The following is a 24288-nucleotide window of genomic DNA, read 5'->3' as shown; positions in this document are numbered from 1 at the left end:
GTGTCCCTATGTAAAGGCACACAGATCGGTCTCCTCTCTCCCCGACAGCACGTAGAGCTCTGTGTTTACACACAGAGCTCCACGTCCTGCTGTGTCACTGACGATCGCGGGTGCCTGGCGGACATCGCGGCCGCCAGGCACTCGCATCGGCTCCCGACGTCCACTCGGCACTTGAGAGCCGCTCTGTGGACGTCTTTCGTCTTTAGCGCGGCCCTCTAGTGGTTAAATAAGAATTACAAATGAAGATCTGTATTTGAAAAAGCAAAATATTTTCGGACTATATGTTAGAAAAAGTTAGTCAGAACTCTGTGTGAATATCAGCTGCAAAAGAAGATCATTATTTTTAATTTTTGTCCCATTCTAAAGATGATTTAAATGCGCAGCATTTAAACGATGCCATAATTTTTGCAGCGTGACGAATGTGCTATCTCCATTACGAACGCTACTTTTACCGAAGGTGCGCTCCCATCTCATACTTTATTCTAAGCATGCGCGGGTTTCTAAGCATACACACGAACGTGTTTCTCGTTGAAAAACAGCCCGACGAGGAAATTGAGACTTCCGACGAGGAAAAAGAGAACTTGTTCTATTTTTTTCTCGTCAAGTTCCACGTCAGTTTTCTCGATGAAAAACATACACACGACCGTTTTCCTCGGCCAAAAAAGCTCTGCCACCAAGTTTCTTGATGGATTCTGTCGAGGAAAACGGTTGTGTGTACGAGGCCGAAGGGTCCTTCCATTTGCTTTTGCATGAGGTTGCTAGGGAAGATGGTGGCTTCATTCAAAGGAGTTCCCTATGCCCAGTTTCATTCAAGGCTATTGCAATACAGTATTCTGGCTTCTTGAAACAAGAAAACCCAAGCTTTGGATTTTCCAATGAATCTGGCCCTAAAAGTGCGCCAGAGTCTCAGTTGGTGGTCGATAAGCAAGAATTTACAGAAAGGAAAATCCTTCATTCTGATTACCTGGAAGGTGGTAACCTCGGATGCCAGCCTATGAGCTGGGGAGCAGTCCTAGAAGAGACCACTGTCCCAGGGAAATGGTCAGAGTCCGAGAAAACCTTGCCCATCAATATCCAACAACTTGGACGTTTCAGGTTACGGAATTGTTCTGTCAGGATACAGTCCGACAATGCCACAGCAGTGGCCTATATCAATCACCAAGGGGGCACCAGAAGTCACGTAGCCCAGAGGGAGGAGAACTATATTATTGCTTGGGCAGAGGAACAGGTTCCTTGCCTGTCTGCAGTCTTCATCCCAGGAGTGGAGAATTGGCAGGCAGATTTCTTGAGCCACCAACAGTTCCCAGGAGAATGGTCCCTACATCCCGATATTTTTCTGGCCATATGCCAGAAATGGGGACCCCGGACGTAGATCTGTTGGCATCCAGATTCAACAAAAAGTTGGACAGCTTTGTGTCAGAACAAGGGATCCACTTGCACTCGGGACAGATGCGTTTGTGACCCCGTGGGATCAGTTTTCACTGATTTATGCATTCCCCCCAGTTCAGCTGCTACTGCGACTTATTCGCAGGATCAAAGAGAAGGGAAGCTGGTAATCCTAGTAGCTCCAGCGTGGCCAAGGAGATTCTGGTATGCAGAGATCATGAGGATGACAGTAGGGATTCGTGGACTTTTCCTTCTCATCCAGATCTGCTGTCGCAAGGGCCAGTATTCCATCCTACCTTACAGTCGCAAAATTTGACAGTGTGGCTGTTGAAACCCACATCCTAAAGAATCAAGGGCTTTCAGGTTCAGTGATTATCACCCTGATTAATGCTAGAAAGATGGCCTCTAGGACCATTTATTATAGGGTCTGGAGGGCCTATGCCTCCTCGTGAGAAGCCAGAGGTTGGCACCCTCGAAAGTATGTCATAGATAGAAGAATTCTTGCCTTTCTACAGTTGAGGGTAGAAATGAAGCTGGCCTTGAGTATGATCAAGGGTAAGATATCGGCCTTGGCAGTTTTTTGCCAAAGGCCGTTTGCTTCGCATTCTTGGTCCAGGCCTTTATACAAAGGGTAACTGGGATAAGTCCACCACTCAGGTCACCCTTGTGCCCATGGGATCTGAATCTAGTTCTGTCAGGTATGCAAAGACAGCCCTTTGAGCCAATACACAATATTCCTTTGCTTCTTTTGACTAAGAAATTGGTGTTCTTAGTTGCGGTAACCTCCTCAAGAAGAGTGTCAGAATTGGCTGCTTTTCCTCTAAAGAGCCATACTTAATTATTCATAGGGACAAGGTGAGGTTGCATCCTCACCCAACCTTTTTGCCTTAGGTAGTGTCAGGTTTTCATCTGAATCAGGATGTTTCCCTGCCTTCTTTTTTTCCAGAAACCTTGTTCTGCAGAAGAAAGATTGTTACATTCTCTCGATGTTGAGAGAGCAGTCAAGGCCTATCTGAAGGCGACAGCTCAGATACGGAAAACTGATGTTTTGTATGTGCTGCCAGAAGGCCCCAGAAAGGGCCAGGCAGCATCAAAATCAACTATTGCTAAGTGGATTCGTCAGGTGATTAGTCAGGCTTATAGTTTGAAGAAAAGGGTTCCGCCTTTTCAGGTTTAAGCACACTCTTCATGGGCAGTGCATCACCAAGCCTCCATGGCTCAGGTTTGCAAGGCCGCAACATAGTCATCAGTGCATACATTCACATAATTCTACCAGGTGGATGTAGGTCAGAAAGAGGATGCCGCTTTTAGGTGCAGTGTTCTGCAGGCAGCAGTATAGGTCATCACGTCTGATGGCAGTCTACTTTATTTTTTGTGTCTCCCTCCCCTCAGATGGCATTGATTTGGGACATCCCATATAGTAATTACTATAGTGCTCTGTGTCCTGTGATGTACGATAAAGAAAATAGGATTTTTATAACAGCTTACAGGTAAAATCCTTTTCTTGGAAGTACATCACGGGACACAGAGGTTCCTTTCATCTTATTGGGATATTTATATATTGCTTTGCTACAAAAACTGAGGTACTCCCTGTATGGGAGGAGTTATATAGGAGGGGGGGGCTTCCTGTCTTGATTATGCCAGTGTCCATCACCTGAAGGTGGGCGTATAATCCATATTGTAATTACTATAGTGCTCTGTGATGTACTTCCAAGAAAAGGATTTTACAGGTAAGCTGTTATAAAAATCCTATTTTTGATTCCCTGAGGAGAATTTAGTCAGCACGAGGCAGGGAAAGATATCAGAGCTGAGGGAGAGATGCTGTCTCTCAGGTGATCTCCCAGCACAATTCAGGCCTCCACCACCAGTCGTGACATCCAGCCTGAGAGAGAGGGATCCCAGGTGCACCTGCACCGACTGTGAAGCGTTTCAGTGTGAGGTCACCAGGAGAGCCTACCTGTTTCAGGACGTTCGTTTGGGCCTTTATCGCAGGATTGGGTGAGGGGGATTTTTGCCCATTTGCAGGAAACAAGGACACTGCACCACAGAAAGAGTTAATTGAACACTTTATACAGACATCATTGCTGGTAGTCATCTTGCTGACACTCTTAGTGCCACAGGGAAAAAGGCTAAGGCCATCCATTTCTGGGAACACTGTATACAGACATCATTGACCTTTCACCTTGCTGACAAAGATCCTGCCTGCTTCACTTGATAATCTGGGCCAGTTGTGTTGTTTGGCCCTGCTATCCAGGAGTTTCAGTGCACCCATGAATATGGCTAGCTGAAGACACAAAGTTTTATCTATTCTTTAAAAGGACTGAAGCTACTAGTGCCATACGGATCTGCACACATATATTCATGGCTCTGTATATGCAGTGGGTGTGTGGGACAGCTTATCTAGGTTAAGCCATTGCATGTTGATGTAAATAATGGGCCAGATTCACATAGGTTAGCGGATCTTTAGATCCGCGTAACCTATGTGATTTAAAATCCGCCGCCGCAAGTTTTTGAGGCAAGTGGTTAATTCACAAAGCACTTACCTCAAAACTTGAGGCGGCGTATCGTAAATCCCCCGGCGGAATTCAAATTCCGCGGCTAGGGGGAGTGTAGTATTTAAATCAGGCGCGTCCCCACGCCGATTAAACTTTTTCGCGGCGTGCATTTCTCCCAATGTCGCTAGGAGGTCATTGGTTTCGGCATGAGCGTAACTTGCGTCCAGCGCTTTTGTGAATCGACTTACGCAAACAACGTAAAATTTCAAAATTTGACGCGGGACCGACGCCCATACTTAACATTGGCTGCGCCTCATAGACCCAGGGGTAACTATACGCTGGGTCGCAAACGACGTAAAAAAAACAAGCGCTGGGCGGTCGTTTGTTTCTGAATCGGCGTAACTGCTCATTAGCATAATCGTCGCGTAAAAGATAGGGAAGCGCCACCTAGCGGCCGGCCTGGAATTGCAGCCTAAGATCCGACGGTGTAACACAGTTACACCTGTCGGATCTTAGGGATATCTATGCGTAACTGATTCTATGAATCAGTCGCATAGATACGACCGGCACAACTGAGAGATACGACGGTGTATCAGGAGATACACCGTCGTATCTCTATGTGAATCTGGCCCAAAGTGTTTAAAGTTGGACCTGTGGTGACAGGGGACAGAAGAGAGAGGCCTGACACAAAGAGGGTCATTCCTCTGCTCTCCTCCTGCCTGGACTCATAGAGCCAACCTGAGTAGAGGTAATCAATCTGATTTAAAGTGTCATATTAAGCTTTATTTACCATTTAAGTGTGCCTCTGCTCTTGACATTCTCACGTTTGGAATTCACTGACAGCAGCTTGTATATTGGATTGAGAGATATATTGCTCTTAGATCTCAGTTATTGCTCTCTAGTTGATTACTTGAATATATACTGTTACTGTCTGTTATTCTTCCACAGAAATATTGCAGTAAAGACAATTTCTGTGTTTTATTATAACATGTGTGTTTTTCATTGGTCATTGCACTTACACTATTGCCAGGTGTGCCAGAGGGGGCTGAGGCTGTTATTAGGGTTGAGAGGCAGAGTAAGGGACTGAACAAACAAAAGCAGCTCCTTCAGGGGTATCGCTACATGTATAAAACTCATTGAAATGCACATGAAAACTTGTGTCTCTGCAAGTGAAATCTGCGTGTCAGTTTCCATTAGTTTTTCTGTACATATGGTGTGAATAAGGCCTAACGGTGAACTAAAGATAGGTGGGGACATCTAGTGGTGAAAATTGATAACTACGTGCTGTATGTCTTATTTGCAGTAAAACCTCCCTGCTTGCAAGTTTCAATTACATTGTGTAGAGATCCACATTGTGGGATATTTTAGACAACAAGATACAAGTGTTAAAAAATGTCCTTTTCATAAAAAACAATTGCAGCTGTATGTTTGACAAACATTATTACATGATATACTGCAGTGGTCATCAACCTTGTCCTGCAGGGCCCACTAACAGGCCAGGTTTGCAAGATAACTGAAATACATCACAGGTGATATCATTTGCTCCTCAGTGATTGCAGTATTCTAGACTGCATCTCCCCAAGGTAATACATAAAACCTGGCCTGTTAGTGGGCCCTGCAGGACAGGGGTGATGACCACTGATATACTGTACCATTGTGTTACAATATCTCATTACAATCGGTACCCCTCATCCTTATAGCCAACCATAAGCTGAAGTTGTAGCTTGTTGGTTGGGAATACCGAACACGTTTCAGAAATATTGCTTTCCTTCCTCAGGGTTATACAGTATAGGGGTTAGGGTCCTTGATGTTAGAAATTAAGTTAACAGTACAGCCATCACTCTGATAAAAATCAATATGCCACAGTGCATTTTTCCTACCCAGTTTTTCACATGTCATCCTACTTGGCCACTATAGGGGAGTGTGGTACCTACTCTGCCCTCATAGCTCTTTTCTCCGCCAAGGGCAAACCAGCATAATAGGCGGCCTTAGTGTGTCCCTTTTCCTCCATTTGGGAGTGGTGGCCGGGTCCCTGGGTTGGACAGATGCATGGCGGCATATTGATTTTATTAGAGTGATGGCTGTACTTGTTGTATCTTCATTCCTAATATAAAGGACCCTAGCCCCTATACTCTACACTCCTAGGAAATCAACCTTTCTGAAACATGTTGAGTAATCCCTACCCTCAAGCTACAACTTCAGCTTGTGGTTGGCAATAGGGATGAGGAGTACCGATTGTAATGAGATCTTGTAATACCATGTTAAATCATGTTATAATGTTTGTTAAACATACAGCTGCAATTGTTTTTAATCTAACTGACTTTTATTATGTTCTACTATAATACAGTTTGATACGTTGTTTTTTAACACTTGTATCTTGTTGCCTAAACAGTCCCACAATAGGGGCCTTGTAATAGTTGATATAGGGATGGTGGCAAAACTTCATGTTTTTACTTCTGGTTAAAATCTGCTTGCAACTATCTGTAGAAGTCACTTGTACTGCTGCTACAGCACAGCACTACTTGCTGCATGTAGCTAATTCTACTACAGTTCATTACAGCAAACCCATTTTCACATTGTATGGAAATAGTTATTTGGCTCAGCCTGGCCCAAGCCAACTATTTAAAGTGACATTAAACATGAAAGTCTACTGCACTTGTTTTTAGGGGAAGAAATTGAAGAAGTAGTTTATCTTTGAGCTTAGTAGAGACAAATAAATCACCAGTTAAAAAAAATATATACTCCAGTATTCATGATTGTTGGTGTAGTCTGGAAGAGAAAGCGGCAGCACTTTGAGCCAATTAGACTCTACAGCATTGTACAGTGGAATCCAGCACTAGTAGCTTTCTGACAGGGGGACAGAGCAAAAGGGATGACATCCTCATCAGGGCTTAGCTGCCCTTTCATGATCTGACCAGTTGACTGGGGGTGAGTAACTTACCAAACTGTATCCCTTAATTGTAGTAACTAGTCTGTCTATGCAGTGTGGCACCGGTGCCTTGATCAACTGGAGTGTCTCCATATTTTTCTCCATAGATTTCACATCTTTTAGAAAGTAACAGGGCTCATATTTGTGTATTTCAACCATGCAGCAGTTTAGTTGTTTGCATTGCGTTTAGCTTAAACCTTTAGGAAAATACAGTGGTAGTTTTTTTTTTTTATATCAGATTGTTGGCAAAATATACAGAATATTTCAGAGAAAAATATAAATCCTTTCGAAAAAAAAAAATAACTTTTGAGGTGATACGTTTGACGCAAAAAAATAATAATGATTGTTTATGGATAATGTACATAGAGACAGAAACCCATCAGAACTTTTAATTTACATGGCTTTCAATAAAGGCAAAGTTAAAATGTTCTTGAACAGAAATGTAAACCCCTTGGCCAATGCTCCAGTAATAGCATTACACAATGCATTTGATAATCGTTAAAAACTGTATTGTTAGGAAGCTTTCTTTTTGGGAAGTCTTTTTCTCAATACACTGAATATTCTTCATGTTTGTGTGTATCGGGAAGGATTATATATAGTATCATATTTTCTGAACGTAATTTCCTGGAAAAAGTCCTTCCTTTCCATTAAATCTTCCTTTCCACCAACCAGAAACATCTGAAAATACAGAAATCACAATGAATCCAATTAAAATGTGATAAAATACATAGTGAATCCTAACATGTATAGTACGTTTGTGGTTTGTGAATAGCAATAGAAAATATAAACACATTTACTGTATATGGGTAATTCCCAGCCTCCCTCTCAGTTCTGTACTTATCTGTCCCTGATGCAACAGGATGTTGGCTGAGCAGCCTCCTTAGCAAATGATGTCAAGTAACCAAGATCTTGGTAGATTGGGGACAGGTAAGTGTAAGATTGGGAGGCAGTGTTACCCATAAGTAACTACATCAAAAAAGTATTGGGACGGCTGCCTTTACAAGCACATTCAACTCTTCTGGGAAGGCTATTTACAAGTTTTAGGAGTGTGTCTATGGAAATGTTTGCCCATTCTTCCAGAAGCGGATTTGTGAGGTCAGGCCCTGATGTGGACGAGAAGGCCTGGCTCGCAGTCTCCGCTCTAATTCATCCCAAAGGTTTTCTATCGGGTTGAGGTCAGGACTCTGCACAGGCCAGTCTAGTTCCTCCACCCCAAACTCGCTCACCTATGTCTTTATGGACCTTGCTTTGTGCACTGGTGTGCAGTCGTGTTGGAACAGGAAGGGGCCATCCCCAAACTGTTCCCACAAAGTTGGGAGCATGAAATTGTCCAAAATTTCTTGGTGTGCTGACGCCTTAAGAGTTTCCTTCACTGGAACTAAGGGGCCTAGCCCAACCCCTGAAAAACAACCCCACATCATAATCCCCCCTCAACCAAATGATTTGGACCAGTGCACAAAGCAAGGTCCATAAACACATGGATGAGCGAGTTTGTAGTGGAAGAACTTAACTGGCCTGCACAGACTCCATTTACTAATGCTAGCAGCATGATGATTAAAAGATAATCAATGTTGATTGGGAGGTCTTTTAAAGTTGGCGCAAGCAAGTTTAGAATGCCAGGAGGCAGGGTGGGACTTATCATTATGTGACGTTTATGATTGACTGTCACGGTGGTCACATAATTGGAAAGCTCCCAATCGCAAGATGCAAACGGGAACTTTCAGTTAGCCGCTGGTAACTGAGCCAGGATCACGCAGGGTGTGCGCTCTTGGCACAGCTCTTTTGGCCATATTGCACGCAAATATGCAGACGCTCGATGCCAAGGCCACATATTCTCGTGTGCTTGGCGCCAAGAATTTAACCACTAGAGGTGCCACGCTATAGACGAAAGACGTCCACAGCGCGGCTCTCAAGTGCCAAGTGGACGTCTTTAGACGTCCTGTTGTTGTGATTCCCCGCGTGCGCCGCTGGGGGCGCGCAGCGGGGAAACAAAGTGCCCGGCGCATCGCCCGGGAGCCGATGCGAGTGCCTGGCGGCCGCGATGTCCGCCAGACACCCGTGATCATCGGTGACACAGCAGGACGTGGAGCTCTGTGTGTAAACACAGAGCTCCACGTACTGTCAGGGAGAGAGGAGACCGATCTGTGTCCCTTTACATAGGGACACAGCATCGGTCACCTCCCCCAGTCAGTCCCCTCCCCCCACACAGTAAGAACACAATGAGGGAATACATTTAACCCCTTCCTCACCCCCTAGTGTTAACCCCTTCACTGCCAGTCACATTTATACAGTAATTAGTGCATTTTTATAGCACTGATCGCTGTATAAATGTGAATAGTCCCAAAATTGTGTCAAAAGTGTCCGACATGTCCGTCGCAATATCGCAGGCCTGACAAAAAAACGCAAATCGCAGCCATTACTAGTAAAAAAAAAAAATCATAAATCTATCCCCTATTTTGTAGGCGCTATAACTTTTGCGCAAACCAATCAATATACGCTTATTGTGATTTTTTTTAACAAAAATATGTAGAAGAATACGTATCGGCCTAAACCGAGGGGACTTTTTTTTTTTTTTTTAAAATTGGGATATTATTATAACAAAAAGTAAAAAATATTGTGTCCTTTTTTCAAAATTTTCTGTTTTTTTATGTTTATAGCGCAAAAAATAAAAATCGCAGAGGTGATCAAATACCACCAAAAGAAAGCTCTATTTGTGGGAAAAAAATGATAAAAATATAATTTGGGTACAGTGTTGTATGACCGCGCAATTGTCATTCAAAATGCATCAGCGCTGAAAGCTGAAAATTGGTCTGGGCACGAAGAGGGTTTAAGTGCCCAGTAATGAAGTGGTTAAAGAAGGTTCTGTGAATACCTGTATCTGCATGAGGAATAATGACTGAATTCAAAATTAATGATGTTTTCTGATATGCAATTCTACTTTTGTCAAGCTAAAAATAAATACCTCTGTTTGCCCCTCACCTTCCATCAAAAGATCAATAACATCATTAACATTGAAGCTTAGCTCATCAACATCTTGTCCAATGTACTGGTAAACAGCTCTGCAGCGAGGATGAACAGGCCTGGCCTGAGGTTTTGGATGGCCTACTCCAGGTGGAGGTCGACGACCGACACTCCTTCTCCTTTGTGCCCTGCAAAGCAAATTAGGTGATGAAGGAATATCAAGCCCATAAATGATGTTCTTATTCACAAGACTGTATTGTAATTTGCTGATAAACACAAAATGAACCTCCTAGAAATGGTCATACATTTTTTAAATGTAAGTGATTTTTATAGGCACTTCTCTACTACCTCTACGCGGCTGATGCGGGTCTCCGTCTCCGTGACCCGCTCCCTGAGTCTCTGCAAATCCTGACGGAGCAGGGAGACGTCGATCTTCACCTCCTCAATCTTGCCCATCAGGGTGCTCTTGCAGTCGGATATTGCCTCCAGCACCCTGACATCCCGGTCTGCAGGGGGAGAGGAGTCGGCGCCATTTTCTTCCTTGGCCTTCTTCTCCAGATGCCGATATTTGGCCAGCTTTGCGGAGGCGTCCGACTTCGTTTTTGGCGGTGACATGTTCCCTGCGGGGGTAGGGGACAAGGCAGCCCGATGGAAGTTGGCTATTAAGCAGAATTAGCCCCAGGATAGATAGAAACGGATATGTGGCAAGCGGACCTCCCATTCAGCACTCCTCATACCATGCTGGTCCAGGCCACACCCCTTCTCTACTACCTCTAATGTCTTTATTTCTTTTCACACTGGCCCCTTGCTTTCATAATACTGCAGCAATCTTCGTGCACTCTTTTCTTAGATACTGATGCCATACTGGAATCTGTGCTGCAATCTATCCTTAATAAGAGATCAACCCTCACGTGAGCACTAATATTCCAGGGCCTTCTCTTGATGTTGGTAGAGTGAGTGCCATACAACACCAGGTACAGGGTACTCCTTATTCCAGACAAATTGGGAAGGAAGACTAAGGAGTGCGTGAGAGGTATACTACCTGCCGTTATGGCATTGCACAATATTTGCATAGGCAAACATAGGAAAAATATAGTTATCAGGCAGAGCATCTAATGGCTAGATACCTTTGGGAGTAAGGTTCCAGTTTAAACCCTCTATCACTACAAGTGGTTTGAACCTTAAAAAAATTATTTCTCTCAATGGGGAAGATTCAGGTACCTGCGCGCCTAGTTACGGCGGCGCAGCGTATTGTATTTACGCTACGCCGTCGCAACTTACAGGAGCAAGTGCAGTATTCACAAAGCACTTGCTCCGTAAGTTGCGGCGGCGGAGCGTAAATGGGGCCGGCGTAAGCCCGCGTAATTCAAATGTGGAAGGGGGGCGTGTTTTATGCTAATGTGTGATGATCTGACGTGATTGACGTGTTTTACGAACGGCGCATGCGCCGTCCGTGTACATATCCCAGTGTGCATTGCTCTCAAGTATGCCGCAACGACGTATTGGTTTCAACGTGAACGTAAATTACATCCAGCCCTATTCGTAAACGACTTACGCAAACGATGTCAAAAATTCAAATTTCAAAGCAGGAACGACGTCCATACTTAACATTGGCTGCGCCTCCTGCAGGAGCAACGTTACGCCAAAAAAGCCTTACGCAAACAACGTAAAAAACTACTGCCGGGTGCACGTACGTTCGTGAATCGACGTAACTAGGTAATTTGCATATTCTACGCCGAAAACAACAGAAGCGCCCCTAGCGGTCAACGTAATATTGCACACAATTATACGCCGCCGCATTCAAGTTACGTCGGCGGGGGAAGCCTATTTTTTTAGCGTATCTGCCTTTGAGAATCGGCGTAACGATACGCCGGCGCAGATTTCAAAAAGCTACCTAAATCTGCCCCAATGTTTTTTTTTTTTTAAAGGGGCGACGAGAATATAGTGAATAAATATCATTCTTCTTAATGTCCACGATAAAATATCACTGCTAACACTTTCATTGTTCTTCCAACTGCCTCTGCCTGGTGTAGCGGGGTATCACAATTTTTGCTGTGATATAAAAGACTAAAATTGCTGATCATGAAGGATCTCAGCTCCCTCCTGTGGCCGAGTTGGGTTAGAGCCACCTGTTGTTTACATTTCATTCTGGTACCGCAGAGAATATTGGGGAATTGAGTTCAAGACAAGAAACTCCATTTGCCCTGGCCTGTAATTAACTACATTACCCAGAGAGCAGCTGTACAACCCCAGGATGCTTTGCCTTCCGCGCCGCCTGTGAGGGGAGGTAATTTAAGGGAGAGGACGTGTTTGACACGCTCTCTCTGGACCGTCTCTTCAACCCAGGAGGACACTGACAGGAGTGTCTCCACAGGAGTAGGCCACAGCTGAGGCCTACATACGCCCGGGCGTAGCAGCTTTGAGAAGAAGAGACAAAGCCTCTGCTGGAGTCATCAGACGAGTTCCCAGTAACCCTGCGACCTGTCTGAGGACCGGAGACTGCTGGCTAACCGGACTGTGACTGCCGATTGGGGACGGAGTGCCGTGGAAGGACAAGGCCTGAACCGGTGGGGTGAGACGGGAACTTGCCTGAAAGTACTGTTTGTCTTGCAGGAGGGTGGATTGTTGATATCCATCTTTGCGATTTGACTATTCAGGAATCTTTTAACAGTTTACTATTACCCCTTTGGATTATAAATTGCTCTTTGCGCGCCAACGCACAAGTGCACAAACTATTAGCCGGAGACTGTGTTGAGGTTTGGCCTGGGTCGCCAGGTCATACTGATTAGCTATAGTTAAAGTACTCAAGGGTTATCTATTTAGTGTTGTATATTGACGATATTCATTTCATTGCTTGTTGATCGAGTAATTAATTCTATTACTTTATACAGTATTGTAGAGAGGCAGAGAGCTGGGTGAGGCTTGGCAAGAGGGTGTTTCAATGTGTATGTTTTGTTGAAGGGGTCCCTCTGGCTGTGTGCTTACACAGGTCTGCACGACATTGTAGTTTAGCTTATGCTTAATCTTTATTATTGTTATTCATACTGCAGGGACATGCAAATAGAGTATCACTGTTTTATTCATGTTCTTTTGTTTCCACTTTAAGTAAAGCATTACTTTGGTTATCTTAAAGTTTGTGTGAAGCCTATCTTTCATATTGCAAGATCCTTTCCATGTAAGGTAACCCATTTTATTTGCATAATCTGTTGTAGTGTAACAGGATATTTTGTTTCCCCACAAGTTACTAGGGTCCACAACTCCTATATTACCAGGTGTGTCAAGGGAGGGTTTTGAGCAGTGGCGGCTGGTGAAGTTTTAGGATGGGGGGGCGCAAGACCCCGCCCTTCCACATTTGGTCCCTCCCACTTCTCATAAGCCACACCCCTTATAGAATCCACCACTCCGTCCCCTGTATTCCACACTCATAGTGTCAGGAGTATACAGCTCAGCATCACAGCACAGAGTATACAGCCCCAGCATCACAAATCATGGTATATAGCGCAGCCTTACAGATCGGTGCAAACAACGTAAAAAATTACACTGTTAGTAATGAAGGACTCGAAATGGGCAGGAGATTACCAGATACTGCGGACATACTGCACAAGATTACCAGAGACTGCGGACATACTGCATTACTTGTCCTGCGACTTGGGACTTGAACCTTGCATGACAAGTCGTACCCCATTTTTTCCAATGAGAACCGTTCATATCTGTGCGACTTCAAGTCACAGCGACTTCAAAGTAGTCCCTGCATTACTTTGGTCCCACTTTGATAGGACCTCCAGAATACACAGGCATTGCTTTAAGTCGCATTAAAATTGCGGTAGAATTGTGCAACTTTCAGACTGCGTTAGCGTGAAATTCGCACTATTCTGCCACAATTTTTTGCTGCGATTTTGCAGCACGACTTGAAGCAATGTATTCTGGAGGTCTATGGAGCTCAAGTCACATCAAAGTGGGACAAAAGTAATGCAGGAACTACTTCAAAGTTGCATAAGTGGGTGGGGTGGTGTGCCGGCCGCCGATGTTGGGTATACAAGTACTTTAAATTGCAGGTGTAGCCCTGGCATAGTTTCTACCTGTGACGGACAAGCACAAGAATATGTCACCAGTGCAGCCACTGAACCCTCAATCCATAACCACCACACCAGCTACAATAATGCAGTGCAGACACGTAAAACTGTGTGTTACACAATAGTGTACACAGGTAGAATAATTATGGATTTATTAGCATGTATTAGCATAAGGGTGCCAACACACAGCCCCATGCCATCTGCATTAAGTAATCCACATTCAAATTTATATATAAATACAACTGCCATGTATATAACCTTAAACCACTTTTCTATAAGCTATAACTTAGCAATGTAATTAGGATTAAGGAAATGTCACCTATTGCAGCAGTTACTGGGCGGCATTTAGTGATGGGCACTGGGCTGGAACTAATATTTATTGCTAATTGCAGGGTATCGGGTCACTGTGACAGATTGGGTCTGTCTGCGGGAATTTATCAAGGCTGGATGCATTTATCTGTGTGACATGCTGCCATCCGTCAATCCACGTGTGCTAGGGCCTCCAGCAATGACTGGGTTAACAAGTTTAACACCATTGAAATAACAGAGTAGTGACTGTGGTGCTCAGTGAGGGAGAGGCATTCCTGGGATTCCACTGTCTGGGCTCTGGTCATGCTGCTGCAGTTTGTATTACAACATAATGTAGTTAAGAGGGGAAGACATAGCTCTGCTTACCTGTTCCCCGTCGGGACGCACTGAGCTCGAGAGTGCCGACGTCACTTCCTGTTTTTCCAGTGACGTCGGAACGAGCACAGAGACGAGCGCGTGCACAAAGAAATGCACCCGCCCGGCCATAACAATGCTACTGGCATCGCACCGGAAGCAAGTGGCGTAATCGGCAGCGCCACAAAGGCATATTTTGGCTGCCAATGTAGCGCCACGTCTGCAATCCCGTGATTGCACAGACGTGGCGCTACTCCTACCGCACTATGCCCGGCGCGCGGACACAGTGCACATAATTACCTATTTTGGATTTTTTTTTTTCTTAAAGGGAAAGGTTTAAATTTTTTTTTTTTTTTTTTTTTTTTTCAGACTGGGGCAGGGGGCGGCGCCCGGGCGCCCCCTATGGACGGGCCGCCACTGGTTTTGAGCCACTTTAAGGGGTTGATCACAGAGCGTAGACCCAAAACAAATCAGCAGCTCCTTCGGGGATAGTGCTACACGTGGGGGCTTGTCCGGGATTTCTACGCTTTGGTGGTTAACCTCCCCCTAAGAAAAACCCTTGCTAACACCACAATGGATCCTGTTGCCATCGCCAAGTGGCGTGAGGAGGAGAATGCCTCTCATGATGCATGTCTGGTGGTGGAGATAAAAGGGAAAGTTTGGTAGGAGGAAGAACTGACCTCAGTCCTGAAAACGTTGTCCCCAGGTAGGAAGCCCTGGATGATTATTGTAAAGACGAACACTCAGGTCCCACACACCTATGCCTTGTGCGAATGGAAGAAAGGGATCCCCCACCAATTTAAGGGTCCGAGTGTGAAAACGGCTGATCAGACTGAACTTTTTCTTATATGTCCAGATCTATCAGGAGGGAGTCCTACATCCACCAGTCAAGCCACTCTCAGTTCAAGTGTGGGATCAAAATCCCCGTCTTTAGCCTCTCTTAACCCAGAACTGTGTGCTGTCCTTGGAGAAATTATTGCCAAGTGCAAGAAAGATCCAGCGGACTATGTGATGGCTGGGTACCGGAAGCTTAGGGTCTTCTCAGGTAGACAACCGGTCCACCCAGCGGAAGATGGGTTCGAGGAGTGGTTAGACTCTTCTACTTAGTCTTTGGATTAATGGGAAGTTCCTGAAGCCCAAAAAACAAAACAAAGGGTCACAGAAAGCTTAAGGGGCCCCGCTTTAGAGATCATACGAAATCTCAAGCTCAGTAAGAAAAACTGTACAGCCCAAGATTACCTGAGCGCACTTCAAGATGTGTACGGTCAGACTGAAAAGGCCACCAAACTCCTCTATCAGTTGGAACACTGTTACCAGAAGGAAGGGGAGAAAGTGTCAGAGTTCATAAGACGGTTGGACCGGATCATATACCAGATCTTACTAAAGAAGGGAATGGATCCGAAAAAGGTCGATGAGGTCCATACGGAACAAGTTATACGGGGTGCTCAGCCTTTAGACCCCATCGCCCTTGTTCTGCAAACCCGCCCCGCGGAAAGTGTCCCGGAAGGGAAGAAGTAAATTATGCTGGATAATAAGATAGAACCCCAGAAGCCTGAACCCACTGCTAAAGTCAGATCCATCGGTGCTGAAGATGGGGACAATCAGGTGGAACTTTTGAAGGCCCAAGTGTCTCAGTTGATAGAATTGGTGACTGCCCTGACAAGTCAAACAACTAAGACTCCGAGTAGGGATGCTTCATCAGAATCAAGGAAACCTTTCAGTTCCAATACTGATTCGCCAAGGAAACACTGAAAGTTACCAATTTGCTTCAAATGTGGAGGAGTCGGACATGTAATGGAAGTATGCCCCAGTCCCGAGAAGGCCGCAGCTCAGTACCGGCAGCCGGCGGAAAACTTCAGAGGGCCCCGGTGAAGGAGTCAACCGGGTGTCCGCGGGTCTCGGTTGACTCCAAGACATTCTCTAAAAAAAGAAGACAGCGCCGGGGGTACAAGTCCCCGCCAAGTGCCCCTGTTGTCGTCTCTGGGCAGTCAAATGTTTTCCCTCCCATGGCTCGGGCTATCAAAAGGCAGGAGGTTAATGCACGCCAGGTCCAACAAGGGTTCAAACCTAATAGCAGGGCTCAAAATTTCAAGTCCTGAGCTACTAGCCAGGTCTCAAGGCATACTCGCCACCAGTTGCCCCGCCCAACCCCTACAATGTCCCGCCCCCCTAATCCCGCCCCTAGACACACCCTCAAATCTCATGAAATTACACTTAAATGTTTTATGTAGAATTAAGTTATAAAAATAAATATTAACAACAACTTTATCCATGCCCAAAAATGCAGCCTGCCCATGTCTACCAATGCAGCAAAATGTCCCCATTTTCCAGCCAGAGTCCCCCCACAATTGTAGCCAGAGTCCCCCCACAATTGTAACCAGAGCCCCCCCCCACATTGCAGCCAGAGTCCCCTCACCCACTTTGCAGCCAGAGTCCCCTCACCCACACATTGCAGCCAGAGTTCCCCCCCACACACATTGCAGCCAGAGTTCTTTACCCCCCAGACACATTGCAGCCAGAGTTCCTCCCCTCCCCCACACATTGCAGCCAAAGAAAGTCCCCCCCCCACACACATTGCAGCCAGAGTTCCTCCCCCCTCACACATTGCAGCCAAAGTTTCCCCCCACACACATTCCAGCCAGAGTTCCCCCCCCCCACATGGGGGCACATAGCAGGGCATGGGGAAGACAGCAGGGCATGGGGGCACACATCAGGGTATGGGGCAGACATTAGGGCATGGGGGCACGGAGCAGGGCATAGGAAAGACAGCAGGGCATGGGGGCAAAGAAGCAGTGCATAGGGCAGACATCAGGGCTTGGGGGCACAGAGCAGGGCATTGGGGAAGACAGTAGGGCATGGGGCTGACAGCAGAGCATGAGGGCTCAGGACACATCACAGGGCCAAAGAGAATTGGGCACACAGTTGGACAATAGGGCATGAGGCACACAGTAGAGCAAATCATGGGGCACAAGGTAGGGCATATCACAGGCAGCAGGACATGGGGGCATGGAGCAGGGCATTGGGGCACACATCGGGGCATTGGGGCACACATCGGGGCATGGGGGCACAGAGCAAGGCATGGGGGCACAGAGCAGGGCATAGGGGAACACAGAGCATGAGGCAAAGAGCAAGGCATGGGGGCAGACATCAGGGCATAGGGGCATGGAGCAGGGCATTAGGTAGACATCAGAGGATGGGGCAGACATCAGGGCATGGGGGCACAGAGCAGGCCATGGGGCAGACAGCAGGGCATGGGGGCACACATCAGAGCATGGGGACAAAGAGTAGGGCAAGGAGCAAGGCATGGGGGCACAGAGCAGGGCATAGGCAGACATCAGGGTATGTGGCAGAGAGCGAAGTATGGGCATATATCAGGGCATGGGGCAGAGATCAGGGCATAGGGCAGAGAGCAGGCATGGGGCAGAGATCAGGGCATAGGGCAGATAGCAGGGTATGGGGCAGAGAGAGAGCAGGGTATGGGGCAGTCCTCAGTTCCCCCACATTCTAATCCTCAGCTCCCCCACATGACAGTGTTAGCCTCCCCACATCACTGCAATCCTGAGGCTCGGCATCCTCCCCCACATTCAGTTATTGGCTCTCTTAACTTCACCCCCGCACTGTCCTACCTTACACAGACAGATCGGAGGGAGGGAGGCACAGCGTGTCTGGATAGGTACAGGAGAGGAGTTGCAGGGAGGGAGGCGGGACAGTTCTAGATGGAGGTCTGAGGTAACAAACAGGTGATTGGCTGCTAGGATGAAGGACAGTCCTAGCAGCCAATCGCCTTTTGATAACCTCGGGCAGCTCCGCCCTTCACCCAGAAGTGTCCCGCCTCCTGCTGTCGGCTTTGTGAGGATTACAGAGCAACAGCAGGAGAAGGAAAAGGCTCCTACATAGCGGCACCACCGCGGTCCGAATGGCAGAGTGCGGCGATTTAGTGATGCCTGTCATAGGGGAAGCTGTCATGAGGCCCTCTACTGGTCACGAATCGCCCGATGGTCAGCCCGCCCCTGGCTCGCCCCCCCCCCCTCCCAAGCAGCCCACACTCGCCAGCCCTCAAAATTTACTCGCAAAATGCTAGCAGGCGAGTTAAATTTTGAGGGCTGCTAATAGGAATCCACAGAAGAAAGAAGTAAAGGTACAGACGGCAGAGTCAAATAAGAAGGTGCCAAGGAAGAAGTTTCCTGCCAAATTAGTGGGGCCTTCCCCGATAGTTTCCGTCCAAATAGAAGGAATCTACGCCAAGGGCCTCCTTGATACTGGAGCCCAAGTGACTCTCCTATATAGGGACTTCTATGATAAACACCTTAAGGACCTGCCGCTACGCAAGCTGAAAGAGCTGGAGATCTGGGGAATTGGCACCTAAAACTTCCCTTATGATGGATACTTGCCAATCAAATTGATTTTTGACCCCTCAGTGGCAGGAGAAGCCGAAACTTTCGAGACTCTGGCGATAGTCTGCCCCCACCCACCAGGAGCTGAAAAAAGTTTTCTTATCATAGGGACTAACACCGACTTGGTGCGGAGGCTCCTGGCACCTCTAGCTCAAGAGCAAGATACTCCACCTGCAAGGGTGCATCCAATGCTGAGGCAGGCCTACCAGTGCCTGGTTCTGGAAAAGAAGGCTCCCAAAGAAGGAGTCGGAAGGATCTGGAGGCTGGGAAGAAGCGAAAGGATGCTGCAGCCAGGAGAGGTGACCTACTTAAAGGCTTCTGTCAAGCTCAGCTGGAGGCAACCAGGCCCTTTTGTTGTTCTAGAAGCTGACCCACAGAGCAGTAAGGGGATAGAAGTGGTCCCTGAAGTGGTTCCATTGAAGGCACTACAGAGGAATCATGGGAAGGTCTCGGTGAGCATCAGAAACACCACGACCGCACCAGCGAAGGTACGAGCCAGAATGTTGCTGGGTCAAGTGAACTCAGCCACCCCAATCGCTCCATCTGATTGGAAGAAGGAAAAAGGGGGCGAAGGAATGCTGGAAGAGCTCTGCACAGGGGACACCGCCCTCCCACCAGAATGGAAGGGAAGGGCCAGACCTCAGTTGGCCAGATGGCAGAAAATCTTTTCTAAGGATGAACATGACGTGGGGTGTGCCAAGAGTGCCACTCACACGATCCATCTAGAGGAAGACAAACCATTCAGGGAAAGAGTCAGACGGGTTCCTCTAGGAGACTTGGAAAATTTGCGTGAACAACTGGCGGAGCTCAAGAGGACAGGAATAATCTGGGAATCTAGAAGTCCTTATGCCTCCCCAATCATGGTAGTTCGAAAGAAGAATGGGTCCTCAAAATTTTGCATCGACTACCGAACGTTGAACTGAAGAACTGTCCCTGATCAGTATACTACCCCCAGGATAGAAGATGCCCTACAGAGTTTATCGGGGGCCAAATGGTTCAGTGTGATGGACTTGAAGAGAGTGTATTACCAAATTTCCATGCATCCTGAAGACAGGGAGAAGACGACCTTTATTACTCCAGTGGGATTCTTCGAGTTTAATTGCATGCCTCAGGGGCCCCAGCCACTTTCCAGAGACTGAAGGAGAGGGCAGTAGGAGACATGAATCTGATAGAAGTCCTGGTGTATTTGGAAGAACCCTGGAAGAAAGGCTGGAGAAGGTCTTGAAGAGACTTCATGAGGAAGGATTGAAGCTGTCCCCAGAGAAGTGTCAATTTTATCAGTCTTCAGTCCACTACTTGAGTCACATTGTGTCTGCAGAAGGGGTGGCTACGGACCCAGAAAAGTTGGACGCTGTTACCTCCTGGCTGAGGCCTACTAACGTGACCGAGCTATGATCATTCCTGTGTTTTTGCTCCTACTACAGAAGATTCGTGGAGGGGTTTGCCAAGATAGCCAGACCCTTGAATGAATTGCTGAAGATAGAGGGAGAATTGAAGGGAAGTTGAAGCCCCAGAGGCAGTTAAGCTTGTGAAGCTCACTTTAGGACCCAGGAAATCCAAGGAGTCGATCCAGGATCAGTTGAACCCTAAATGTGAAGAGGCTTTTATCCAGTTAAAAAACCCCTAACCACGGCTCCTGTCCTGGCCTATGCAGATCCCAAAAAAACGTAGAAACTGCATGTTGATGCCAGCCAAGATGGATTGGGTGGGATGTTATACCAAGAATATGATGGTCACCTGCGTCCCATCGCATACGTGAGTAGGAGTCTGGTTCCAGCAGAGAAGAATTACCCGACGCATAAACTTGAATTTCTGGCTCTCAAGTGGGCCGTTGTGGATAAGCTAAAGGACTATCTGTATGGGGCCGAATTTGTGGTGAGAACTTATAACAACCCACTCACCTACCTCCTCACTTCCTGCCAAGCTGGATGCTACAGGACATCGGTGGCTGGCAGCCCTCTCAGGATTTACCTTTAGCATCGACCAGGTGCTGGGAACAGAGATGCAGATGCCCTATCCAGAAGACCTCATGGCCCTGAAGATTCTATTGAAGAGTGGACTCAATTAACCCCAGAAGGAGTACGGGCCCTATATCAAGGGGTGGTACTCAAGGCCAGGGGAGGGTCCATGGCTGAGGAGATCAGAGTCTTACCTGCTGGAGTACCCAAGTGCTTTTGTAAAGTAACACAGGTGAGAAAAGAGGGTCTCCCGAAGCTATAAAAAAAAGAGATGAGAATGGACCAACAGGAAGACACCCTGGGAAGATTAATATTAAAAGCTCTAGAGGAGAAATGCCCAGAAGTGCTTCTCACGGATTCACCTAAGGAGGCTCGACTGGTACATAGAGAGTGGGACCGGTTGCAGTTACAGCAGGGGGTGGTCTACCGAAGGGACCCCTCCGATGGTTTAGAAGAGAGATGGCAGCTGTTTCTCACCGCCAAATACAGAGAGATGGCCTTGAATGCCCTTCATGACAACCACGGCCATCTAGGATCCGAGAGAACCTTCCAGTTAGTCAGGGACAGGTTTTACTGGCCCCACATGCGGGCTGAAGTCGAAGGTTACTGCCACTCCTGCATGCAGTGCATCCAACAGAAGACCTTGCCACATCGGACTGCCCCAATGGGCCACCTGAAAAGCCAAGGACACATGGAGCTGGTGTGCATTGATTTCCTTTGCCTAGAACCTGATCTGAGTGGATTGGGGAATGTCTTGGTGATAACTGATCACTTTACCCGATATGCCCAGGCATTCCCAACCAAGGATCAACAAGCTTCCACAATGGCGAAGGTGCTAGTAGAAAAGTTTTTTTGTCCATTATAGATTGCCACAATGTATACATTCCGATCAGGGAAGGGACTTCAAGAGTAACTTCATCGGGAAGCTGTTGGATTTGCTGGGTATAAAAAAAATCCAGAACTACCCCTTATCACCCCCAGGGGGATGCTCAGCCGGAGCTCTTTAATTGTACTCTCTTGGACATGCTCGGAACCTTGAGTGTAGAGAAGAAGCAGCAGTGGAGTAAGCACATAGCTGCTATTGTGCATGCCTACAATAGCACCACCAGTGATGCAACAGGGTACTCCCCTTACCGGCTGATGTTTGGAAGAAAAGCTTAGCTTCCAGTAGATCTGACATTTGGTGTCTCCCTGGACAATGCTTCAGCCACCTCCCATAAAGGATATGTGGACAGACTTAGGAGAAGCCTGAAAACGGCCTATGAGAAGGCTCGAGCTACCTCAGATCAAAGGGGACAGAGGAATAAACAGAATTATGATTTGAAAGTCAGGATCCAAGACCTACAACCGGGAGACAGAGTATTGTTGAGGAACTTAGGTGTGCCAGGGAAACATAAGCTGGCGGACTGTTGGAAGTCTCAGCCATACATTATTTGTAAGCAGTTACCCGGTCTCCCATTATACCAGGTCAGGCCAGAAGGTAGTACGGGACCGCTCAAGACCTGTCACCGGAACCATCTGTTACCTCTTTCCGAAGCAGTTCATCTGCCCCCCATGTCAGATCCACCAGTGACCCCGTCGACCTCTTGAGGGTCACGGCCAGTCACCAGATCTCAGTCTTCTCAAGATCATGAACATGAAGACCCAGAAGAGGAAGAGATGGAATGAGACTGGTTATGGCCATCTCAGTCTCAAGAGACCGCAGACCCTTCTCCATCTTCTCCTGACATAGCTGACAATGGAGTTCTTCGTCCTGAAGCTCCCGAATTTGTGCCTTGTACCACGCTTCTTGAAGAGACTTTGTGGCTTTCCGAAGGAATTTCGGATGAGGAGGAAGATGCTCCAGAAGAAGCTGAACTTTATGTGCCTGAGCAAGAAGAGAAGGGAAAGAGAACCATTCACCCCCCAAAGAAGCTAACTTACAGTCAGCTGGGTGAATGCTCTGAAGAGGTAGTTTTCACTTCTAAAAGGACAATTGACATGCTTAGTCTCTCTGCTGTACATTTGCAAGAGGGTAACCCTAGCTCACTCCCTGGCACATCTGGTAAGGCCATATCAGTTCAGGTGGCCTGTGGACAGAACAACCCCCCGTCCTATGACAATTGGTGGGAGGTTCCTCTGTCAGCTCTGTGTTATGATATGAGTTGCTTGAATTTAGGCTCCTCATATAGGAATGTTGATTGCTTATTGTCATGCATGCATTAACCAATTTTTCTCCGCATGTAATTGAAAAGCGTCTACCAGGTTGCAAACTGTTACTATCTTTGGAGGACCAAAGATTCTTTGAGTGGGGGGAGTGTGTAGTGGGGTATCACCCTTTTTGTTGTGATATAAAAGACTACCATTGCTGATCGTGAAGGATCTCAGCTCCCTCCTGTGGCCGAGTTGGGTTAGAGCCACCTGTTGTTTACATTCCATTCTGGTACCGCAGAGATTGTAGGGGAATTAAGTTCAGGAGGAGAAGAGACTCTATTTTCCCTGGCCTGTAATTAACTACATTACCCAGAGAGCAACTGTACAACCCCAGGATGCTTTGCCTTCCGCGCCGCCTGTGAGGGGAGGTAATTTAAGGGAGAGGATGTGTTTGGTGCGCTCTCTCAGGACCGCCTCTTCAACCTTCAACAAATATATGGAAACACATATCAATATGAATTGGGTTGGTGGAATGGAAATCGTAAACGGTGGTGACCGTTACAACTTTAATGAAAATGTTCTTCACTTAACTGTAAGAATTACATTGACTGTCTAATTAATAATTATGTTACAGATTAAGATCATGCAGTTATAGCAAATCTTGCTTTAGGGGGGGGACTAAGGCAGCCCATAGTCAGTTTATTTTGTTCAATAATGAGTGTCTGCAGGCAACATTAAAGCATGGTGGAGGTTCCTCGCAAGTTTGCAGCTGCATTTCTGGTCAAGATCATTGATGCCTTCAATGCTGTGAAATACAGGCAGATACTTATCCATCATGCCATACCATCAGAGAGGCATGTGATTGGCCCCAAATGTATTCTGCAGCAGAACAAAGACCCCAAACATACAGCCAATATCATTAAGAACTATCTTAGGCGTAAAGAAGAACATGGAGACCTGGAAGTGAAGGAGCCCTGCTCTCACAATTATGGAGTCTGTCTGGGATTAAAGAGAAGAGATTGAAGGATTTGAGGCAGCCTACATCCTCAGAAGATCTGTGGATAGTTCTTTAAGATGTTTGGCACAACCTACCTGCTGAGTTACTACAAAAACTGTGTGCAAGTGTACTTAGAAGAATTGATGCTGCTTTGAAGGCAAAGGGCAGTCACACCAAATATTGATTTGGTTTGGATTTCTCTTCTATTTATTTACTTTCCATTTTTTAATTGATAAAAATAAACTATTAACACTTCTATTTCTGAAAATATTCTTCATTTACGGCATTTTTTTACACCT

The 24288-nt window shown here is 46.6% G+C and overlaps 1 protein-coding gene across 1 annotated transcript in view; it reads right to left on the bottom strand.

Annotated features, from left to right (window-relative positions):
* Positions 1–7129: 7129 nt before the first annotated feature.
* The window catches only part of MYO1F (myosin IF), a 183220-nt gene continuing 166061 nt past the window's right edge, over positions 7130–24288 (bottom strand). Inside the window, exons 27-28 of the mRNA XM_040327143.1 lie at positions 9790–9959; positions 7130–7488 (exon numbers count right to left, since the gene is read on the bottom strand). Of these exons, the coding sequence (XP_040183077.1) occupies positions 7412–7488; positions 9790–9959 (247 nt within the window). The 3' untranslated portion in view covers positions 7130–7411. The remainder of the gene's footprint in view (positions 7489–9789; positions 9960–24288) is intronic.

This window comes from Rana temporaria, chromosome 1 (genome assembly GCF_905171775.1).
Source record: "Rana temporaria chromosome 1, aRanTem1.1, whole genome shotgun sequence".
NCBI classification, from domain to species: Eukaryota; Metazoa; Chordata; class Amphibia; order Anura; family Ranidae; genus Rana; species Rana temporaria.
The sequence above is the reverse complement of the archived record's forward strand: the minus strand, read 5'-3'. Positions and strand labels throughout refer to the sequence as shown.